Below are 18,153 nucleotides of genomic sequence, written 5' to 3'. Positions count from 1 at the left end.
CCGCAGCGGCAGCCCGGCGACGCGCCGGCGGGGGAGTTTTATTCCTAGCGGGGTGGCGAAGGGGTTCCCTCGGACTCCCACCCCGACCCACCCTCGCCTGGTTTCTCTCCCACGTGGGCTTTTCTCGCTTAGGGCAGCAGGCACTTGGCAGCCCGCAGAAGGTCCTCTCCTGCTTTCTCCTTTCTGCAGCCGGACAGCCCCCTCGGTTTGCTCCCGAATGGCTCGCTAGACCGTTATCCTAGCTCTCCATCCCTCTCCCAGGGCCTCCTTCACTTGCGCTCTCTCCCTTCCCGCTGTGTCGCTTCCTTTCTGCCTCTCTCTCTCGGTCCTTCTATATCTCTCTGGCTGACCTCTCTCTCTCTCTCCCTGTCTCTGTCTCTCTCTCTCTTCGGGAGCTTCTGGAGCTCCCCTCAGAGCGAACCTTCTGCTGGCAGCAGATAACATCACGATCCTGCCTGGGAGGAGAGATTTATAAGTTCTCCCCGAACCACGTGTTTGCCTTCAACAAAGTGACGTGCTAGGATTACAGTCAGGAGTCCTCTCGTTTACTTAGACCATGAGCTCTCCCTGAACCGTTGAGGGGGTGTGGAAATGAGGGTGGCTGAGAGGCAGGGAGAGAGGAGGTGCAGTGTGCGCCCTGACAGAAGTGATTTATGGTATTTACTTTATATAGTCATTTTGGACCCGTCTGGTGAAGGACAGGCGACCAAGCCTCCCATTTTTACTTCATGTGGCTTGCTCCCGGCTTCCCAGATGGGATCACTTGCTCTAGTCTTCCCATATTGTACACACACACACACACACACACACACCCGCACACTTAGGCAAATGAGCATCAAACAGTTGACTCTGGGCCAGGCCAGCCCCTGAGATAGGTCATCCAAGCTCCACTTTCTTTGCTGTTGTTCACTCACTAAGCCATGTTCCACTCTGCGACCCCGTGGACTGCAGCTGCCAGGCTTCCCTGTCCTTCTCTATCTCCCGGAGTTTGCCCAAATTCATGTGCATTGAGTCGGTGATGCTATCTAACTTCTCATCCTCTGCCACCTTATTCCCCTTTTACCTTCAGTCTTTCCCAGCACCAGCGTCTTTTAGTGGAGTCATTTTCTGAGATTCCACAGCACCTGCGCTGCTACCTCTGTCCTAAAGCTTATTATGGTTTTTTGTTCACAGCCTGGTTCTGCACTTGAAACAGAACTTTATCTTGTGCACCCAGAGAATGAATTGCATTTATTTTGCTGTTTGAATGGATATCCTCTTAATTTGCTGCCAAAGGCTTTCTCTTCACCTTTTTCCCCAGCTAGACCTGAGTGACCAACTTCATTTTTTTCCACAGCATATATCCAGGAAGCTGGGATTTTAAGTGTTAGATGTCTGCTGTTATGCACTACTTATAACTTGACATTTTCTATTTCAACCTAGTCCAAATGAGATGAATAAAAATAATGCTTGCCCCTGTTCACTTTTCCCTTTTTCTTTTCTTTTACCTTTACTCAAAAAACATTTTCATCATGACTGTAGCCATACCAACTAGACAGATGATTTAAACTGCAAACTGTTGAGTTTTCCCCCAGACTCAAGGCCACTATATCATTCTGTAGTTTAGATGTTCCTTTTATTACAGAAAGGTCACAAGGAACTTTCTCTAACTTTTGGAATTTAAACTTTCCATGTGTATGGGGTCTATATCATTAGTAAGTAGAGAGTTAAAATAGCTGTAGTAACAGTAGCAGACACATTTTACACTTAGTAACGTGCTGTGCTGTGCTGAGTCACTCAGTCGTGTCCGACTCTTTGCGACCCCATGGACTACAGCCCTCCAGGCTCCTCTGTCCATGGGATTCTCCAGGCAAGAATACTGGAGTGGGTTGTCATGCCCTTCTCCAAGGGATCTTCCCTTCCCAGGGATTGAACACAGGTCTCCTGCATTGCAGGTGGATTCTTTACTGTCTGATCCACTAGAGAAGCCGGCAGATCCTTAGATGTACATGTTCATTTAATCTTCACAAAGTATTTTTATTATCTCTATTTTGCAGATGAAGAGACTGTGGTACAGAGAAGCTAAGTACCTTTTTCAAGTAAGAAGCAGAGCTGGATTTTGTGAACAGAATCCATTTCCATGTTCTCACCCACTATGTATTTCTAAGAAGCACTGGTTCCAGAACATATCTGATAAACAAGGATTCTGTGGTGAAGTGAAGTTTAGGAGATACTGGGTACTGTTGCCCTCTCAGGGGTTCATATTTCCCACCATGTTAAAGGCTGAGACTCTTCTGAACTCCTGTGGACATGGGATTTTTCCCTATTCAAACACATTGGAAAACTCTGACATAAAGGAATGGTTCCAGCGCACTCTGAATAATTCTGAAAATTACGTATAAATCGACATAGGTGTGTTCTTTTCTTTAGGTCAGCTGAAAATTGAAGCAGCTTGAAAGGAGTTAGGACAACCAGCTACAATTCCAATAGTCAAAGCAAATTAGAGGCCCTACCGTGGGGCGAGCAGTTTCATCAAGTTGTCATCCCTTTGAGTTAAGTTTGTGAACTGCTCTAATCTAGCTAGACACAAATGAGGAACACTGAATATCCTTACACTGGGGGCAATGACAGAACATAAAGCAGGAGGGACTGAGTGACGATGTGGCTTTGGAAGGCGCTGGTTACCTCAGGCACCATACTCTGCCAAGGACATAGGTTCAGCCTCCCCTCAAATTAGGGAGACTACCTCTGAGATATAAAGGCAAACGCACCTGAGGTTAAGTGGATTCAGATTCCAGTGTGGATAAAGCAGCAGCAGTCCATCTCCATCACTGCTAGGAAAACAAGCTAAGCCATAAATCCTTCTGACAACCCCCTTCCCAACATACACACACACACTTTTGTCCATAATATTTAGTTTGTTGAACACATATTGCTTACTTTACAACTCCTTAGACTCCTGGCCTATTCATAAGAGGCTACTTTTAGTACTTCCACAGCCTAAGAAGGGAGGACAGCGGAGGGGTTGGTCACTGTAGTGTGACTGAGCAGTGTCTTGAGTATAGCAGGAGGAGCCCCTTTCTATCACTCAGGTGAGCAATCCCTTGAAGATGCAACAGGTAAGACTTCAAGAGCTGTCTCCCCACTTTGCCATAGCCATATGGGTATTTAACCTCCACAGACCATCCCGATTCCCTCAAGGAGGCAGGTGAGCATTGTGGTTAAAAAAAAAAAAAAAAAGTAGGTAGGTTCCAGATTCAAGTTTTCTTGGATTCAAATATCTGTCACTTTCTGGCTTTATGATCCTGGACAAGTTACTCAGACACCTTGTGTTAGTTTCTTCATCTATGAAATGGGGATAACACACAGCTACCAAGAATATAAGATGATTGTGAATTACACATGGTACGAAGAGAGCTTCTAACACAACCTGGCACTTAATACGTGTTCATTAAATGTTAGCGACCATTTTTGTATCCTCTTTCAGCTTCAATTTGTCAGATCTTTCCCTAATATAAATAGGATGAAAAACCCAGGGAAGATGCTGCTAAGAATTTGCTTCGTGGTAATGCTTCCATGCAGTTTCTATAAGCACAAGCTCACTGTTATTTAAATGTTATGATATTTTGCCCCTACTAGTTATAGGAAGAAAGGATAAGAAAATACACTTTTTCTATGGTGAATAGAACACTTAGTGATTACCAAAATCCAATTAAGTCCAAATCCCAGTTTCAGTTCTTATTATTTAACACCCTAAAATAGAATTCTTTGTTTTCCAGATCAGAGCAGTAGAGGGTACAGCTGTTTCAACTGCTAGCCCTTCTTTGCTTATTAATGGGTCTATTCATTTAACTTACCTGCAGTTCCTACAAGATCCTAAACAAATGCTTGATGTCAAAACAATTACCCCTACAGAGGAGTTTTTCCCCTAAGGATCACAGACAAAAGTTTATAACCTAGTAGGTCCTTCCTAAGTCTGGTGGAAGAATAACTTCATTTGTAACAATTCTGAAAGCCTCCCCAAGGGTTTCAAGCCTTATAAACCAGGAGGTACAGAAAAGAAATATATGGAGCAAATGTAATTGATTATACTCTCAATAGTTACACTTGATAGATGAAAAATAACTCTTTAATGTGAAGACATACCAAAAGCCTTTTTAAGTTCTAACTTATATCTTTGGTTTTGTCTTGTTTACTTGCTAAGTTGTGTCAGACTGCAGAATCTGACTCTACTGACCCCAAGTACTATAGCCTCCCAGGCGTCCTCTGTCCAGGGGATTTCCCAGGCAAGAATATTGGAATGGTTTGCCATTATGTTTGGTAACACGATTCAAAAACAATTTTTTGGTCCACACCATGTTTCGTCTCATGTTCTGTATACATGTCTATCCAAGTTTCTGCTCTCAAAATAATGAAATGATATAGTTTTTTGTTTTTCGCCATGAAAAATCATCCAATTATCATTTCCATTCTGTATCTACAGGTTTATCTTAAGAAAGAAGTGATGGAAGGATGAAGGAGGAACACTGGTAGGGAGGAGAAAAGCTGAAAGAGAAGATCAGAGGTGGTAAAAGATAAAGGGGTGAACTCAGGAGACAGGGACAAGGGAAAGCAGAGCATATCAGTAGGTTGTGAGGTTTCAAAGAGATAAACTCCTCACACTTTGATGATGCACCGTGGGAACACTGGTCTTAACACCTTGGAACTGTGACTAGTTGATGGATTACTGCTGGTGGCTTTGCAGCCCTTCCGTCTCTACATTTTCTTCAGTTCCATGAGATTTCCAACAAGGGGGGCAAACCTCCAGAGGCCTGTATCCTGTCAATGCCAGGGCTTACAGAAATCAGCCAGACTCTGGTTACTCTGGTTCTTACCCCGGGTGCAATTCAGCCACTCAAATAGCACTTGGTGACGGATATCAATGAATAGCATTGAGTGATAGATACAAATACATGGACGTTATGGGGACAGTGCTCATATAGTAAAATATGGATATGTGCTTGATGAAACACTAATGCTGATCAAATGAAGCCAGCAGCAGAGTTTTCCTTCATTTTTAGGGCAGGGTTTGACACTTGCCTTTACTGAATCTCTGCTCCTACTTCACTAACTGCACTAGGTCAGCAGTCCCCAGACTCTTCACAAAGCAAGAGACTGGAATTAGGCTGCTGTGGGAAAAGTATGACAGAGTCGTATGAACAAAGTAAAAATGTAAGAATGAGGAAGGAAGAGAAAAGGCAAAGGGTAAGAGAAAAACAGAATGATATTCTCATAATTAAAATGAGTAGGACAACATAAAGTAGAATTTTTATCATTTAACATATACAGTCTTTAAATGAATGTGTCATCCTTTCAGGGGGCTTCATAGATTGTGGAAAAGTTTGAATGGGCAAATTTCCATGAGCAAAGGTACCAACCATGTTTCCAAAGCCTTCCCTTTCTGCTGCTTCAATTATCCTGCAATTAAAAAAATGAAAATAAAACAAGAACCAACAGGCAGTAGCAACTGCACATCAACAGAAAACCTGGATGTGGTTTTTTTTAAACATTAGAAGGAAGAACTAGCAAAGGACTATCAAACCAGTCCTTTAAAAAGCAGTGTAAATATATTTTAATAAATATTGTAAAAAGCAAAGCCACATGGTAGTAATGGTTTGTAAAAATGGAGACTAAGAGCCACAAACTTTTCCTGATGTTTGTTTCAAGTCTCAGAAAAGGTTAGTCCTTACATCGAGGGCAACAGTATAATTCATCACACAAACCCAAAAACCTTCAAGAGTGAAGAGGATGCTTTTCATCAACACATTGGGCAACAGGAGGAAACCAGGACTGTCCCAGGCTGTCACCCTAAAATGAAGCTACCTTCAAATCTGAACCTGTAACAATGCATCAGTTAAATTTTCACCTTTTCTCAAGAGTGATATATCAGTATTATGCATATTTTCAAGCCTTTTTTTTCTTTGCTTATGCTACTGATGCTAATAATCACTATGAGAGCTATAATTTGAAAATGCTGAATTGTATGATTGTAGCGTTTATATAAACATGCATCACCCCCAAGATGAAGCCCCTGAAAGGTACCTGGTCAAGATTCTTCTGAGCTTAATGAAAGCCCATTTGCCACATGGACAGGAAGAAGAGGATGAGGATGAAAATGACGGGGGATTAGCAAGTGTTTCTTGTATTCTGGGTACAGCCAAACTCATTTTTAAACTTTGGAAAGTGAACAACAGAGAAACAATCTGCAAGGTAAAAATAAAGTGTCCTCTCCCCATTTTAGTGTACAGAAAGAAAGAACAGAATGTTTGTGTCATTTGCCGCTTCCAGGTCATGTCATACTGACTTTTTACATGTTGATCTTTCCAGTTTAGTAAACAGTAAAGGCTGCAACAAAACCAGGGACACCTGGGAGCTGCACCTACATTTCTGGTTTCTTTTTGGATTGTTTCAGCTGTATCTATGTGTCTTTCCAAGAACAAAGGCAGATCTTTACAGTTCCTATCAAATGGCAAACTGTTTATCAAAGACCAAAGAAATAAATCCAGAAAAGAGTGCATGCTAGGAGGCAGAGAGACTTCAGCAATACATAAAAATGATTTAGTTACTAGTTATTAGAGATAACAAGTTTTTGTTTTTTAAGAAGTCTTTGTTAATTAAGTTTCTTACAGTCACTAAACTACATATTGTTATAAGATCAATCTAGTTATGTGACCAGTTATAACAATTAAATGGAATCAACACTCCTGTTATTGGGGGGAAAAAAAGAAAAAAAAATCAGTTAATTCAATGAGAGCCTAACTCATGCCACCTAGAGGAGAAAAGCGGTATGTCTCACAACTTTCTATTTGTGGAGAAAACTGACATGCTCCATTTCCCTGGATATTTTCATCACGGCCTATTAAACAATCATACAGTGTCACTGGGCTATAATTTAAAAAGAAAACTGCAATTAAGCTTCACCTCAATAATATTTTCCATTGACTTCTTTTCTAGAGGAAAAATTATAAAGTTTTAGTTACCTGTTATCTCCTAGCCAATAATATCCTAAAATCTACTCTGAAAGCAGTTTGAATATCTAAATTCTTAATAGCAAAAATGTCAGCCCTTACACTTTCATAAGCCATCTAATATTATGAAGTATAACAACCAGAGTTATGGGCAACATATCATATTTTAATATAAAAGGAGCTACAGACCAGGGAACTAATCCACTCCAATAGTTAAGGTGGTTCCATTTCTGCAGCATCCAGATAATCAGATAGTAAAGTTTCAGTTGTCAGACATACTCAAACAAGATATATAATAAATTCTCCAATCAGATCAGATCAAATCAGTCGCTCAGTCACGTCCAACTCTTTGCGACCCCATGAATCGCAGCACGCCAGGCCTCCCTGTCCATCACCAACTCCCGGAGTTCACTCAGACTCACGTCTATCGAGTCAGTGATGCCATCCAGCCATCTCATCCTCTGTCGTCCCCTTCTCCTCTTGCCCCCAGTCCCTCCCAGCATCAGAGTCTTTTCCAATGAGTCAACTCTTTGAATGAGGTGGCCAAAGTACTGGAGTTTCAGCTTTAGCATCATTCCTTCCAAAGAAATCCCAGGGCTGATCTCCTTCAGAATGGACTGGTTGGATCTCCTTGCAGTCCAAGGGACTCTCAAGAGTCTTCTCCAACAGCACAGTTCAAAAGCATCAATTCTTCGGTGCTCAGCTTTCTTCACAGTCCAACTCTTGCATCCATACATGACCACAGGAAAAACCATAGCCTTGACTAGACGGACCTTTGTTGGCAAAGTAATGTCTCTGCTTTTGAATATGCTATCTAGGTCGGTCATAACTTTCCTCCCAAGGAGTAAGCGTCTTTTAATTTCATGGCTGCAGTCACCATCTGTAGTGATTTTGGAGCCCAGAAAAATAAAGTCTGACACTGTTTCCACTCTTTCCCCATCTATTTCCCATAAAGTGATGGGACCGGATGCCATGTTCTTCGTTTTCTGAATGTTGAGCTTTAAGCCAATCTTGATTCCAGCTTGTGTTTCTTCCAGTCCAGCATTTCATGTTGCATAAATAAACTGACTGTAGCAACCAAAATAAAGCCTATCTTTAAACTGCTTAACGCCCAGGAAAATGCCTTTTGAAATGTGCTGTCCACCCCTATTTTCCACTAGCCATAGGTTCATGTCATGAGTATATGAGACTAAAAAATGTACTACGCTTTTTTCCCCAGGAACAAAGTACAAATTTCTAGAATCTCATTTTCTCTAAGACATTAATATCATCTAAAATGTGAGTAAACCATTGTTGTGTTTAACGGCGTCTATGACTGGAACTTGGACCGGATTGTATTAGTTGGCTCTGTATCCTGGAGCAAGTTATTTAAGCTACTGCCTGTTTCCTTAACTGTATGTTGGGGATAACAACAGCACCTCCTTCACAAGGTTATAGGAAGACAGACCGGATGAGTTAAGGGTATTAGAAAATGTTACATAGTATCTGGAACATGGTAATTACTGTATAAAGATTTGCTATTATCACTTTTTCTGATCCAACTCATATTTGAAAGGTTGCATCTCTCCAGTGGTAAAGAATCTGCCTGCCAAGCAGGAGACGCAGGTTTGATCCCTGGATCGGGAAGATCCCCCAGAGGAGGAAATGGCAACCCGCTCAGTATTCTTGCCTGGGAAATCCCATGGACAGAGGAGCCTGGAGCAGGTTAGTCCATGGGGAGGCAAAGAGTCAGACATGACTTAGCAACAAAAACAACTGTCAACCCTTAGAATGTTGTATTAAGACAGTATTTAGTTTGGGTTCTGGAACAGCTGAAGTGGGTGGGCAGTAAATATGTCTTAAGCTCTCATTTAAACATCAGAATCTTGGTACTCAGTATGAGACGTCTTTTCAGACAGTCAAAAGTTATTTTCTTAAAAAGAGAATGCATTATGTTCTTATATTCATCTAATGAATTTCTGGCATTTGAAAAATGTACTTAAGCTAGCCATAATGCTTGTAATCTTACATTTTTGGTCTACATGCATTCTTGACATGTGATTTCACCAGTCTTCACAGCCCTCATGTTAAACGGTAGCACACACGTGGAAGTTACCATAGTTGATAGACATTTTTATATGTCCTCCTTTCACTGAACTTGTCTATAATCTGTTGCTGTTAAAAATAATGCTATTATATTGTTCACACAGCATTTTCTGTAATTGAGATCTTTTCCTGTGGAGGGTTTTTAGAAGTAGAATTACTGGGTGTTCACAAGTATCTACTATCTGCAAGGCTTTAAGCTTTTATGGGGGAAACTCGTTATCGAGAAGAACACTTACGATTACATAGATTAAAAATGAATACCATATCTACATGTACTGCACCTAGTTCTCCAACCACGTAATACTGTTTTTTCAGACTCTCCCTACTAGAGCAGGCACTGTGCTAGGCAGCCGCTGTGCGTGCATTATTCCAATCCCTCCAATGTAAACAAACGGATCCCTGTGCCTGAGCCACATGTGTGCTGTGCTTATTCGCTCAGTTGTGTCTGACTCTTTGTGACCCCGTGGACTGTAGCCCACCCGGATCCTCTGTCCATGGGGATTCTCCAGGAAAGACTACTAGAGTGGGTTGCCATCCCCTCCTCCAGGGGATCTTCTCAATCCAGGGACTGAACCCAGGTCTCCAGCATTGTAGGTGGATTCTTTACCGTCTGAGCCACCAGGGAAGCCTGAGCTACAAAATAGCCTCAAAAAGTTTTGACATCTTTGCAAGGTCACATGGCTTAATAAGAGTCCAAACTGAACTCTGAACTTAGTTTTGATTTCTTTTGTCATTTTTAACAATGAATACTGGCATTTCTAAAAATACTCCATGTAAATATAGCTTCATTCATCATTAAAAAGTATACTTGGAGTCCTCATGAAGGCCAAAATACGGCAGTTCTGTCATGCAACAGATATTCCTACCATTTCTACCATTTGTAAAGAAGGATAATGTCACCTTGAACCTTCTGGACTCTTGAGGTTATTTACAATACACTTAAGAGAGCCCAGTGTTATAATACAAAGACAAATATTATGCACAAACAGCCCTGATGTTATGCTTGGTACTACTCAGTATTTCAGGGTAACTGCTGTGTCTGGCTGCCTGGCTGATGTTTTGAGAGCTGATGTCAACCCATTGTTTATGTCCATCCCAGGGGAGGGGATCCATTTTTACCTAAGACTGAAGCTGGTTCTGTGAGTGTGCAGAGGCAACTGTCTAGTAGCTCCAGGGTGAATCAACAGCTGCGAGGCCACCCACGCAAAGGACACACTCTCAGCTGTCTCTCCATTCAGAGCCCCAGTTGGTCCTGACCCCATACAAATTTGGTGTTCCTGCTTTGTTGTTTATGAACCGATTGCATTAAAGATGCAGGATAATGATTCAGGGGTTAGAGAAACTGTTATTTATACAAATGTGGTTAACACCTCATCATTTTAAACTGGCTGTGCTAATAATGCTCATGGTGTACTTTGTTTTCTGTTGTTTTTTTTTTGCCCCAATCTGCAAGCTACATTTGCTCGGGCAGGATGTCAAGTGTGTGCTGGCGCAGATCAGAGCTGCCGGACACCGCGGGAGCCCTGCCACGGAAGGCACTTCCTCCGGAGACCCCCAAACTAAGGAGGCTCCTGACCAAAGTCCCCAGCACTGGAACACTGGCTTAGATGGTACCCGCTACCCACTGCTCCTGCAGTTCTCAGTATGTCCTTTTTTGCGTATCACACACCTAACACCTCTTCTTTCAGCACACAGCCACGAGACTTCAAGTTCAGTGTGTTCATTCTGAAAGCCACGGGTGATAATACTAAAAGCTCAAATACTGTTTGGTACGCACAGTGGCCTAACATGTAAGGATAATAGTTACACCTCAGGAAGTAATTACAAAGCAACTTAACACATCTCTTTAAAAAATACAAGTAGTGAAAAAGACATCAATCATAATTTAGTCAATAAAATCACACCAGTATTTGTATGTACATAGATTGTATCTATCAAAGTTTATGGGAGAATTCAAAGTAGACTGATGATTCCAAAATTGGCTGATGTTTTATTAGACTAAATATATGCTCTGGAACTTTAATCTGTTCACAGATAGACATATTACCACTAGCCACATGCAGCTTTTAAATAAAGAGATGCTCAACAGCCACTTGGACTCCCACATTGGGCAATGGAGATACACTCGCATCACCACACAAAGTGCTATTGGGCAGTACTGATGGAGGGACTACGACTGTAAGAAATTAAACCCACTTCTCTAGCATATACTCTTGTTCAACGACTCAATGAAAACCAAACAGCATTAACAGAAATACATACTCCTGCTATAGTGGGGTGGGGGGAGTGAGTGAGGTGAGCAATGTTGGGCCAGATATTGTTAACAAAACATACTTTGTAACTCTGTCTCTGAGTACAACTCATCTGAGTACAGAAGGTTCTTCACACACCTCCATAAAAAGCCTGAAGTCAAAACTCCCTCGAAGGATGCTCACTAGACCAGATGGAAGAATAGTGTGTGGCTCTAAGCTAGAAAACATCCTTTAGAGGACCTAAAATTGTTTAAGAATTGCTGGAAGATATCTTTTCAATCTACAGAGTTCGGATTAGTTCATTACAACTCTTAGGACTTGCCACCAGTCATTATTCTAAACATCTTGTCACCTATCTCAGACACAGTTTTACTTCCCAATGTGTTCAAGGATTCTTATGACTTATTTTTGAAGCATCAGTTTTTATAGATGATGGGTGTGTGCGCTGTCATGTCTAACTCTTTGTGACCCCCACAGACTGTAGCCCACCAGGCTCCTCTCATCCATGGAATTCTTCAGCTAAGAATACTGGAGTTGCCATTTCCTCCACCAGGGGACCCTACCAACCCAGGGAATCAAATCCACATTTCTTGCGTCTCCTGCATCGGCAGGTGGATTCTTCACCACTAGCACCACCTGGGAAGCCCCTCATGATTGACATTTTTAGTCAAGTTTCAGAAAAGCACACCCAAAGGAAAAATTCACTAGGGGCCTAACTTCACTGAAGTAGTTAAGATTCATCTATCCAGCTGGCCCAAAATCACAGATTCCTTTCTGTAGGCAAGGATGTGTCCTCTCTATTTCCAAAATTTGTTCTAACTGCCAATTCACCTCAAACAGTCTTCATACTGTTTCTGCAGAGCTTAACAGACTCTCTACCTATCACTGATGCACGGAGTGGAGATAAACACTAGTCCCATTGATCTTAACAGATGAATTTAAGGAAAGAGCAGTTATGAACTCTGCTTCCCTCAACTGAAAATTGTTTCCAAGTAAAAATGAACTTAACATCAATAGTGTACTGACAAATTAATCTATTTACAGACCTAATCTATTTAGTACAGACATGCTTCGTTATTCCAGGACTCTCTGTTTCTGTACAGTTATTGTACAATTCTACTGTAATAGACTTTTAATGTGCAATTTAATCTGAATCTTTAATCTGTGAAACATCCACTATAATCTTTAAAAGGTTATTTTTTTAACAAGTATTTTTTAAGTCATGGTAGGTAACTGATTTATTTCAAGTTATCACTGGTAATCCAAACTGCGGCAAGATTCAAATCACACAGTGGGCACTTACTACAGGAAGTCAACTTTAGAAAGGAAGAGGAGGTTTGATTTTTTTTTACAGGAGTAAAATTATTCCTTATTTTGCCTAAACAATATCATCACTCAAATAATTCTAGCACAGTTCTTGGAACAGGTACTCAATTAATGCCAGATAAACTTAACTTTCTAATTCTATTGAAATTTAAATATTAGGAAATTTAAGTTAAGAAGAACAAGGGCAGCTAAAGTTCTTTCATGTCTATGTACAAATGTACCGTTTGCTATTTTATACATTGCTATGGACTGGAATTTTGTATCTTCCCCCACAATGCATTTTCCAATTCCTATGTTGAAGCTCTCTATTCCTGATATGATAATATCGGAGGTGGAGTCCTTTAGAAGGTAACTGACAGGGTCATGAGGGAGGTGCCCTTGTAAGAGACACTGAGAAAGACAATCTCTCTCCCTCAAGTAAAGACACAGCAAGAGGTCAGCTGTTGACAAACCAGGAGGAGGGTGCTCATCAGACATCAGATCTGCCAGCACCTTGATCCTGGACTTTCCAACCTCCAGAACCACGAAATAACTGTTTGTTGTTTTTGCCACCCAGTCTACGGTATCTGATGTAGCAGCCTGGATTAAGACACACACTCCATCCCCCCCAACACACACACACACTTCCTTAAGAAATTACAAATGTCAAAAAATACTTACTGATTTCTTCAAATGTTTGTTTTAAAAGTGAGATTCATGTGGCATGAATGTATTAATAATAATATACTAAGCATACTAATGGTCCTCTGTGGGCATTTAAAAAGACTGAAAAAATAAAACTCCCATCCCATTTCACTTATGACTCCTTCAACACATATATTCATAAAAATCTGTAACAAAAATAAGTATATAGAGAGATAGAGGAAAATATATAGAAAGAGGAAAAAAATTATGCAGAAGACGCCAAAGTGTCAACTTATTTGAGCTCCTCTTATCTCTTTTAAAGAGATATTTAAGTCTCATGAAGTCTCCTGCAGGCCTTTCCTTATTACTCCTTTCACCCCTCGGCAACACCATTTGTCTTCAGTTTGTCCGTGCTCCCGCTCACACGTCAACCTCAGGACTTCTCTGCTGTTGTATGTTTGACAGGGGCATCTTTGGGTGTCTATAAACTGTAATTAGATGGCCTCATGGTTCAGTTCTTCATGGCCCTCAAGACCAGCATGGGCGGCTACAGACTAGGTTAGTTGGTAGCCGCTGAATAGTAAGTACGTTCACATGTGCAAAAACACAGTGACTGAAAAGTCCTAAGCGGTTTTCCACAATTTAAACATTCCCTCCACCCACTTATTATAGAAGGACTGGACTTTCCCGTCAACCAATATTCTGCAACTTCCTGCAGAGCCATTTCAGGTTATAAGTACTGACAGTGAGCCTTCAGACTAGTCCATCCAACGTATTTCCCAGATATATTTTTGTAATGAGTAGAATAATACCTGATCTAGTCGAAGTCTAAGTAACTTAAAAAATTCAGTATTTTAAAGTACTAAACTACTGTAATGATTCTAAGTTACTGTCAGTCTATAACTTCATGAGATTGCAAAGCCTAAAAACAAAAAAACAAGTAATTCTAAACTATGCTAATACTGAGAATATTCTCCCTAGCTATCTGAACATCCAGATAAGGGAATATGATAATACCTAGTAATTGGTTTCTTGCTTACTATTTTCCATTGTGCTTTCTAAACAAAAATAAAATCTATTTATTACTATTACCCTAAACAGTTAACCAAAACATATGCCCAAATATTGTTATATTTTAGGTGTCAGAAGAATTTAAATGTGGTAGGGTAAAATATTTAGGGTAGAGATGAGAGATTACTTAAAACATTCACCTAAAGATACACACTTAGTTTCTAAAATAATATGCTAATCCTTAGATTCATGTATGGTGGTATTTTGCTCAATTATTTGATAGTCAATATGCAGAAATACTAATACACAAAAAACATTCCATCTTTTATGATAAAAATTATTTCACATAATTTAAATATGCTTTATAGCCTTTTAGCATAAGTGATACATTTTTTTCCTTATAACAGCACTTCAATTTTATTTTGGAGTAAAACAGCTTCTGAGAGAAGAAAATCTACAAATATTCTCTTACTATCAGTTTGAAGTTAAACCAAGGACTATACAAAAACAACTTTTTTTTTTTTTAACTAAATGAGAAGTTATTTACCCATTTCTATCACCTGATGTTAGTACAGGAGAATTTTTGCAAAGCTTTAATGATTCAGAAACAAATAGCAAAAAAAAAAAATTAAAATCTTTGATTCTGAAAAGGTAAATTTTTAGGTGCTGCAAATTTCTCAAAATTATCTACGTATTAGGTTGCACTGAAATATTTATGTGTGTTAAGTTATATTGAGATATTTAGATGCTCGTGTTACTACTGAGGAATATCTGTTCACATTTATTTATATTACATTGACAAAATAGCAGTCCTATAATTCAAGAAAACACTAAATTTCAAAAGTTTGGATAAATATAAAAATGCATTTTGAGCTCTGCTGGTTTAAGCATTTGATATCTGAGATGTATACCTTCCTTTTAGGATAACAAATACCAGGCCATGGACTAATTTGACTCTGGTTACATAATACTTGTAACACTCAAATGGGTTTGCAAATATAAACATCTCTGCTCTAGCATAGTTCTGAGGGGAGGATTATCCTTCCATATATAACACACGCAAACAAGTGCAACTGGGTAGTAGGAGGCAACTATTTTTATTATGGAAAGATGGCGAAAGAGATGAACTCTTTTATAAAAAAGAACAGATGACTTTTATTAAATAATTCCCCTACAAACTTTGCAGCTTAGGCCCAGTGTCACAGAAATTTTAGAATGGTATTTAAATAGTCCTGCTTTCTTATCTCTTTCTGTTTAACATCTAGACTTTAAAAGTCACCCAATTTAGTAATCTTTAAGGCAACTATAAGGAATCAAGTGTCAACTCAGATGCAGCTTTCTGATGCAGACTATCTGTTGTCTGGGCTTCCCTGCTAGCTCAGTGGTAAAGAACCTGCCTGCAAGTCAGGAGCCGCAGAAGATGCTGGTTCGATCCCTGGGTGGGAAAGATCCCCTGGAGGAGGGCATGGCAACCCACTCCAGTATTCTTGCCTGGAGAATGCCATGCACAGAGGAACATGGTGGGCTACAGTCCATAGGGTCGCAAAGAGTCAGACACGGCTGAAGTGACTAAGCACACACCTACGCATCTATTGTCTACCACTTCACTGGTCAGTCCGTCCATAAAAGAGTATTTAAGCTAACTCAAATATAGGGGGAAAAACTCAAAAATAGGGAAAATAAGAGAAACTAGAACATGTCAAATGTGCTTCCTAAGAAATTATGCCTCACTGTGTAAGTTAAATATGAGAATTTCCACCTCAGTAAATCTCTCATACAAAAATAAACAACATTTAAAATAAATCTAAGTCATTATTTATATACATTACTTAGCATATAAAAGGCAACATATAAGTAGAAATTTTATACTTCTTAAATCATTATTTGCCAGAGTATCTATAAATAAAATCATTACCCCAAATCAGAAATGCTATGATTTAAAAATTTTGTTATTAATACATAGGTTTTCTCAATACCTCACCAAAACCACCACCCACCCTTTCCCACAAAAAATATACATATTCAGGTCTGTAAGTTAGAGGCTTAAAAACACTAACATCAAGGAGTTCATTTTAATTATAAATTGATGTTGCATTTCCACAAACACCGGTGATAGCTGAAATACCAATATCCAAGAGCAATATGTAAACCTACAGTGAACCTAGCAAAATGCACCTCTCAAGTAGAAATATTTCTTTTTACAAATGTTCTAAGGAACAATGCTTAAAATCATATAAGGTTTGAAATGTAATTTTAACAAAGTTTACATGAAAAAAGGAAACACCAAAGTTGGTAATAATGAAAGTCTTTTGGCTTTCTTACAAATGCAACCTTTATAATTTCCCAACTTTCAGAGTATGAACTATTTTTCCAGGAAAAACAAAATGTAAACTGTGTTTCTTATACAGCGTTATGTGTCAGAGTCACTTCCACACCCCAGTCTGCTGCCGTCTGGTCCATCGCTTTCTTTGTCCCAGTCTTTCATGGACGCTCCCATCATGAAATCATCACGCAAGATCATCCATCCTGGGCCCTCTTCTGATTTTGCTTCAGTCTAAGGGAAAGTACATGATCAAAATATTCAAAAGTCAATTTCACCATAAGGAAATTTTAAAATTCTAGGCTACAAAACAAACCTGTCAACACTTTGTTTTATAATAGGAGTAAAACCAAGACAAACGATAGATTAACTGTATGCATTATGATCATATACACACAAATATGTAGTACTGTGTTAAAAAACGTGAGCCTCATACAAGATGTTCAAGCTGGTTTTAGAAAAAGCAGAGGAACCAGAGATCAAACTGCCAACAGCCGCTGGATCATCGAAAAAGCAAGAGAGTTCCAGAAACACATCTTTCTTGACTATGCCAAAGCCTTTGACTGTGTGGATCACAAGAAACTGTGGAAAATTCTGAAAGAGATGGGAATACCAGACCACCTGATCTGCCTCTTGAGAAATTTGTATGCAGGTCAGGAAGCAACAGTTAGAACTGGACATGGAACAACACACTGGTTCCAAATAGGAAAAGGAGTACGTCAAGGCTGTATATTGTCACCCTGCTTATTTAACTTATATGCAGAGTACATCATGAGAAACGCTGGACTGGAAGATACACAAGCTGGAATCAAGACTGCCGGGAGAAATATCGATAACCTCAGATATGCAGATGACACCACCCTTATGGCAGAAAGTGAAGAGGAACTCAAAAGCCTCTCGATGAAGGTGAAAGTGGAGAGTGAAAAAGTTGGCTTAAAGCTCAACATTCAGAAAACGAAGATCATGGCATCCGGTCCCATCACTTCATGGGAAATAGATGGGGAAAGAGTGGAAACAGTGTCAGACTTTATTTTTCTGGGCTCCAAAATCACTACAGATGGTAACTGCAGCCATGAAATTAAAAGACGCTTACTTCTTGGAAGGAAAGTTATGACCAACCTAGATAGCATATTCAAAAGCAGAGACATTACTTTGCCAACAAAGGTCCGTCTAGTCAAGGCTATGGTTTTTCCAGTGGTCATGTATGAATGTGAGAGTTGGACTGTGAAGAAGGTTGACCGCCGAAGAATTGATGCTTTTGAACTGTGGTGTTGGAGAAGACTCTTGAGAGTCCCTTGGACTGCAAGGAGATCCAACCAGTCCATTCTGAAGGAGATCAGCCCTGGGATTTCTTTGGAAGGAACGATGCTAAAGCTGAAACTCCAGTACTTTGGCCACCTCATGCGAAGAGTTGACTCATTGGAAAAGACTCTGATGCTGGGAGGGATTGGGGGCAAAAGGAGAAGGGGACGACAGAGGATGAGATGGCTGGATGGCATTACTGACTCGATGGACGTGAGTCTGAATGAACTCTGGGAGTTGGTGATGG

General features: G+C 40.0%; 1 protein-coding gene across 1 annotated transcript in view; it reads right to left on the bottom strand.

Annotated features, from left to right (window-relative positions):
* Positions 1-4,086: 4,086 nt before the first annotated feature.
* RRP15 (ribosomal RNA processing 15 homolog) overlaps positions 4,087-18,153 on the bottom strand; it is a 66,969-nt gene continuing 52,902 nt past the window's right edge. The window contains exon 5 of the mRNA XM_061382220.1: positions 4,087-16,838. Coding sequence (XP_061238204.1) covers positions 16,695-16,838 — 144 coding nt within the window. The 3' untranslated portion in view covers positions 4,087-16,694. The remainder of the gene's footprint in view (positions 16,839-18,153) is intronic.

The sequence above is a fragment of the Bos javanicus genome, chromosome 16 (assembly GCF_032452875.1).
Source record: "Bos javanicus breed banteng chromosome 16, ARS-OSU_banteng_1.0, whole genome shotgun sequence".
In the NCBI taxonomy this organism is placed as follows: domain Eukaryota; kingdom Metazoa; phylum Chordata; class Mammalia; order Artiodactyla; family Bovidae; genus Bos; species Bos javanicus.
Note: the sequence above shows the minus strand (reverse complement) of the source record. Positions and strands in the feature narration are given on the sequence as shown.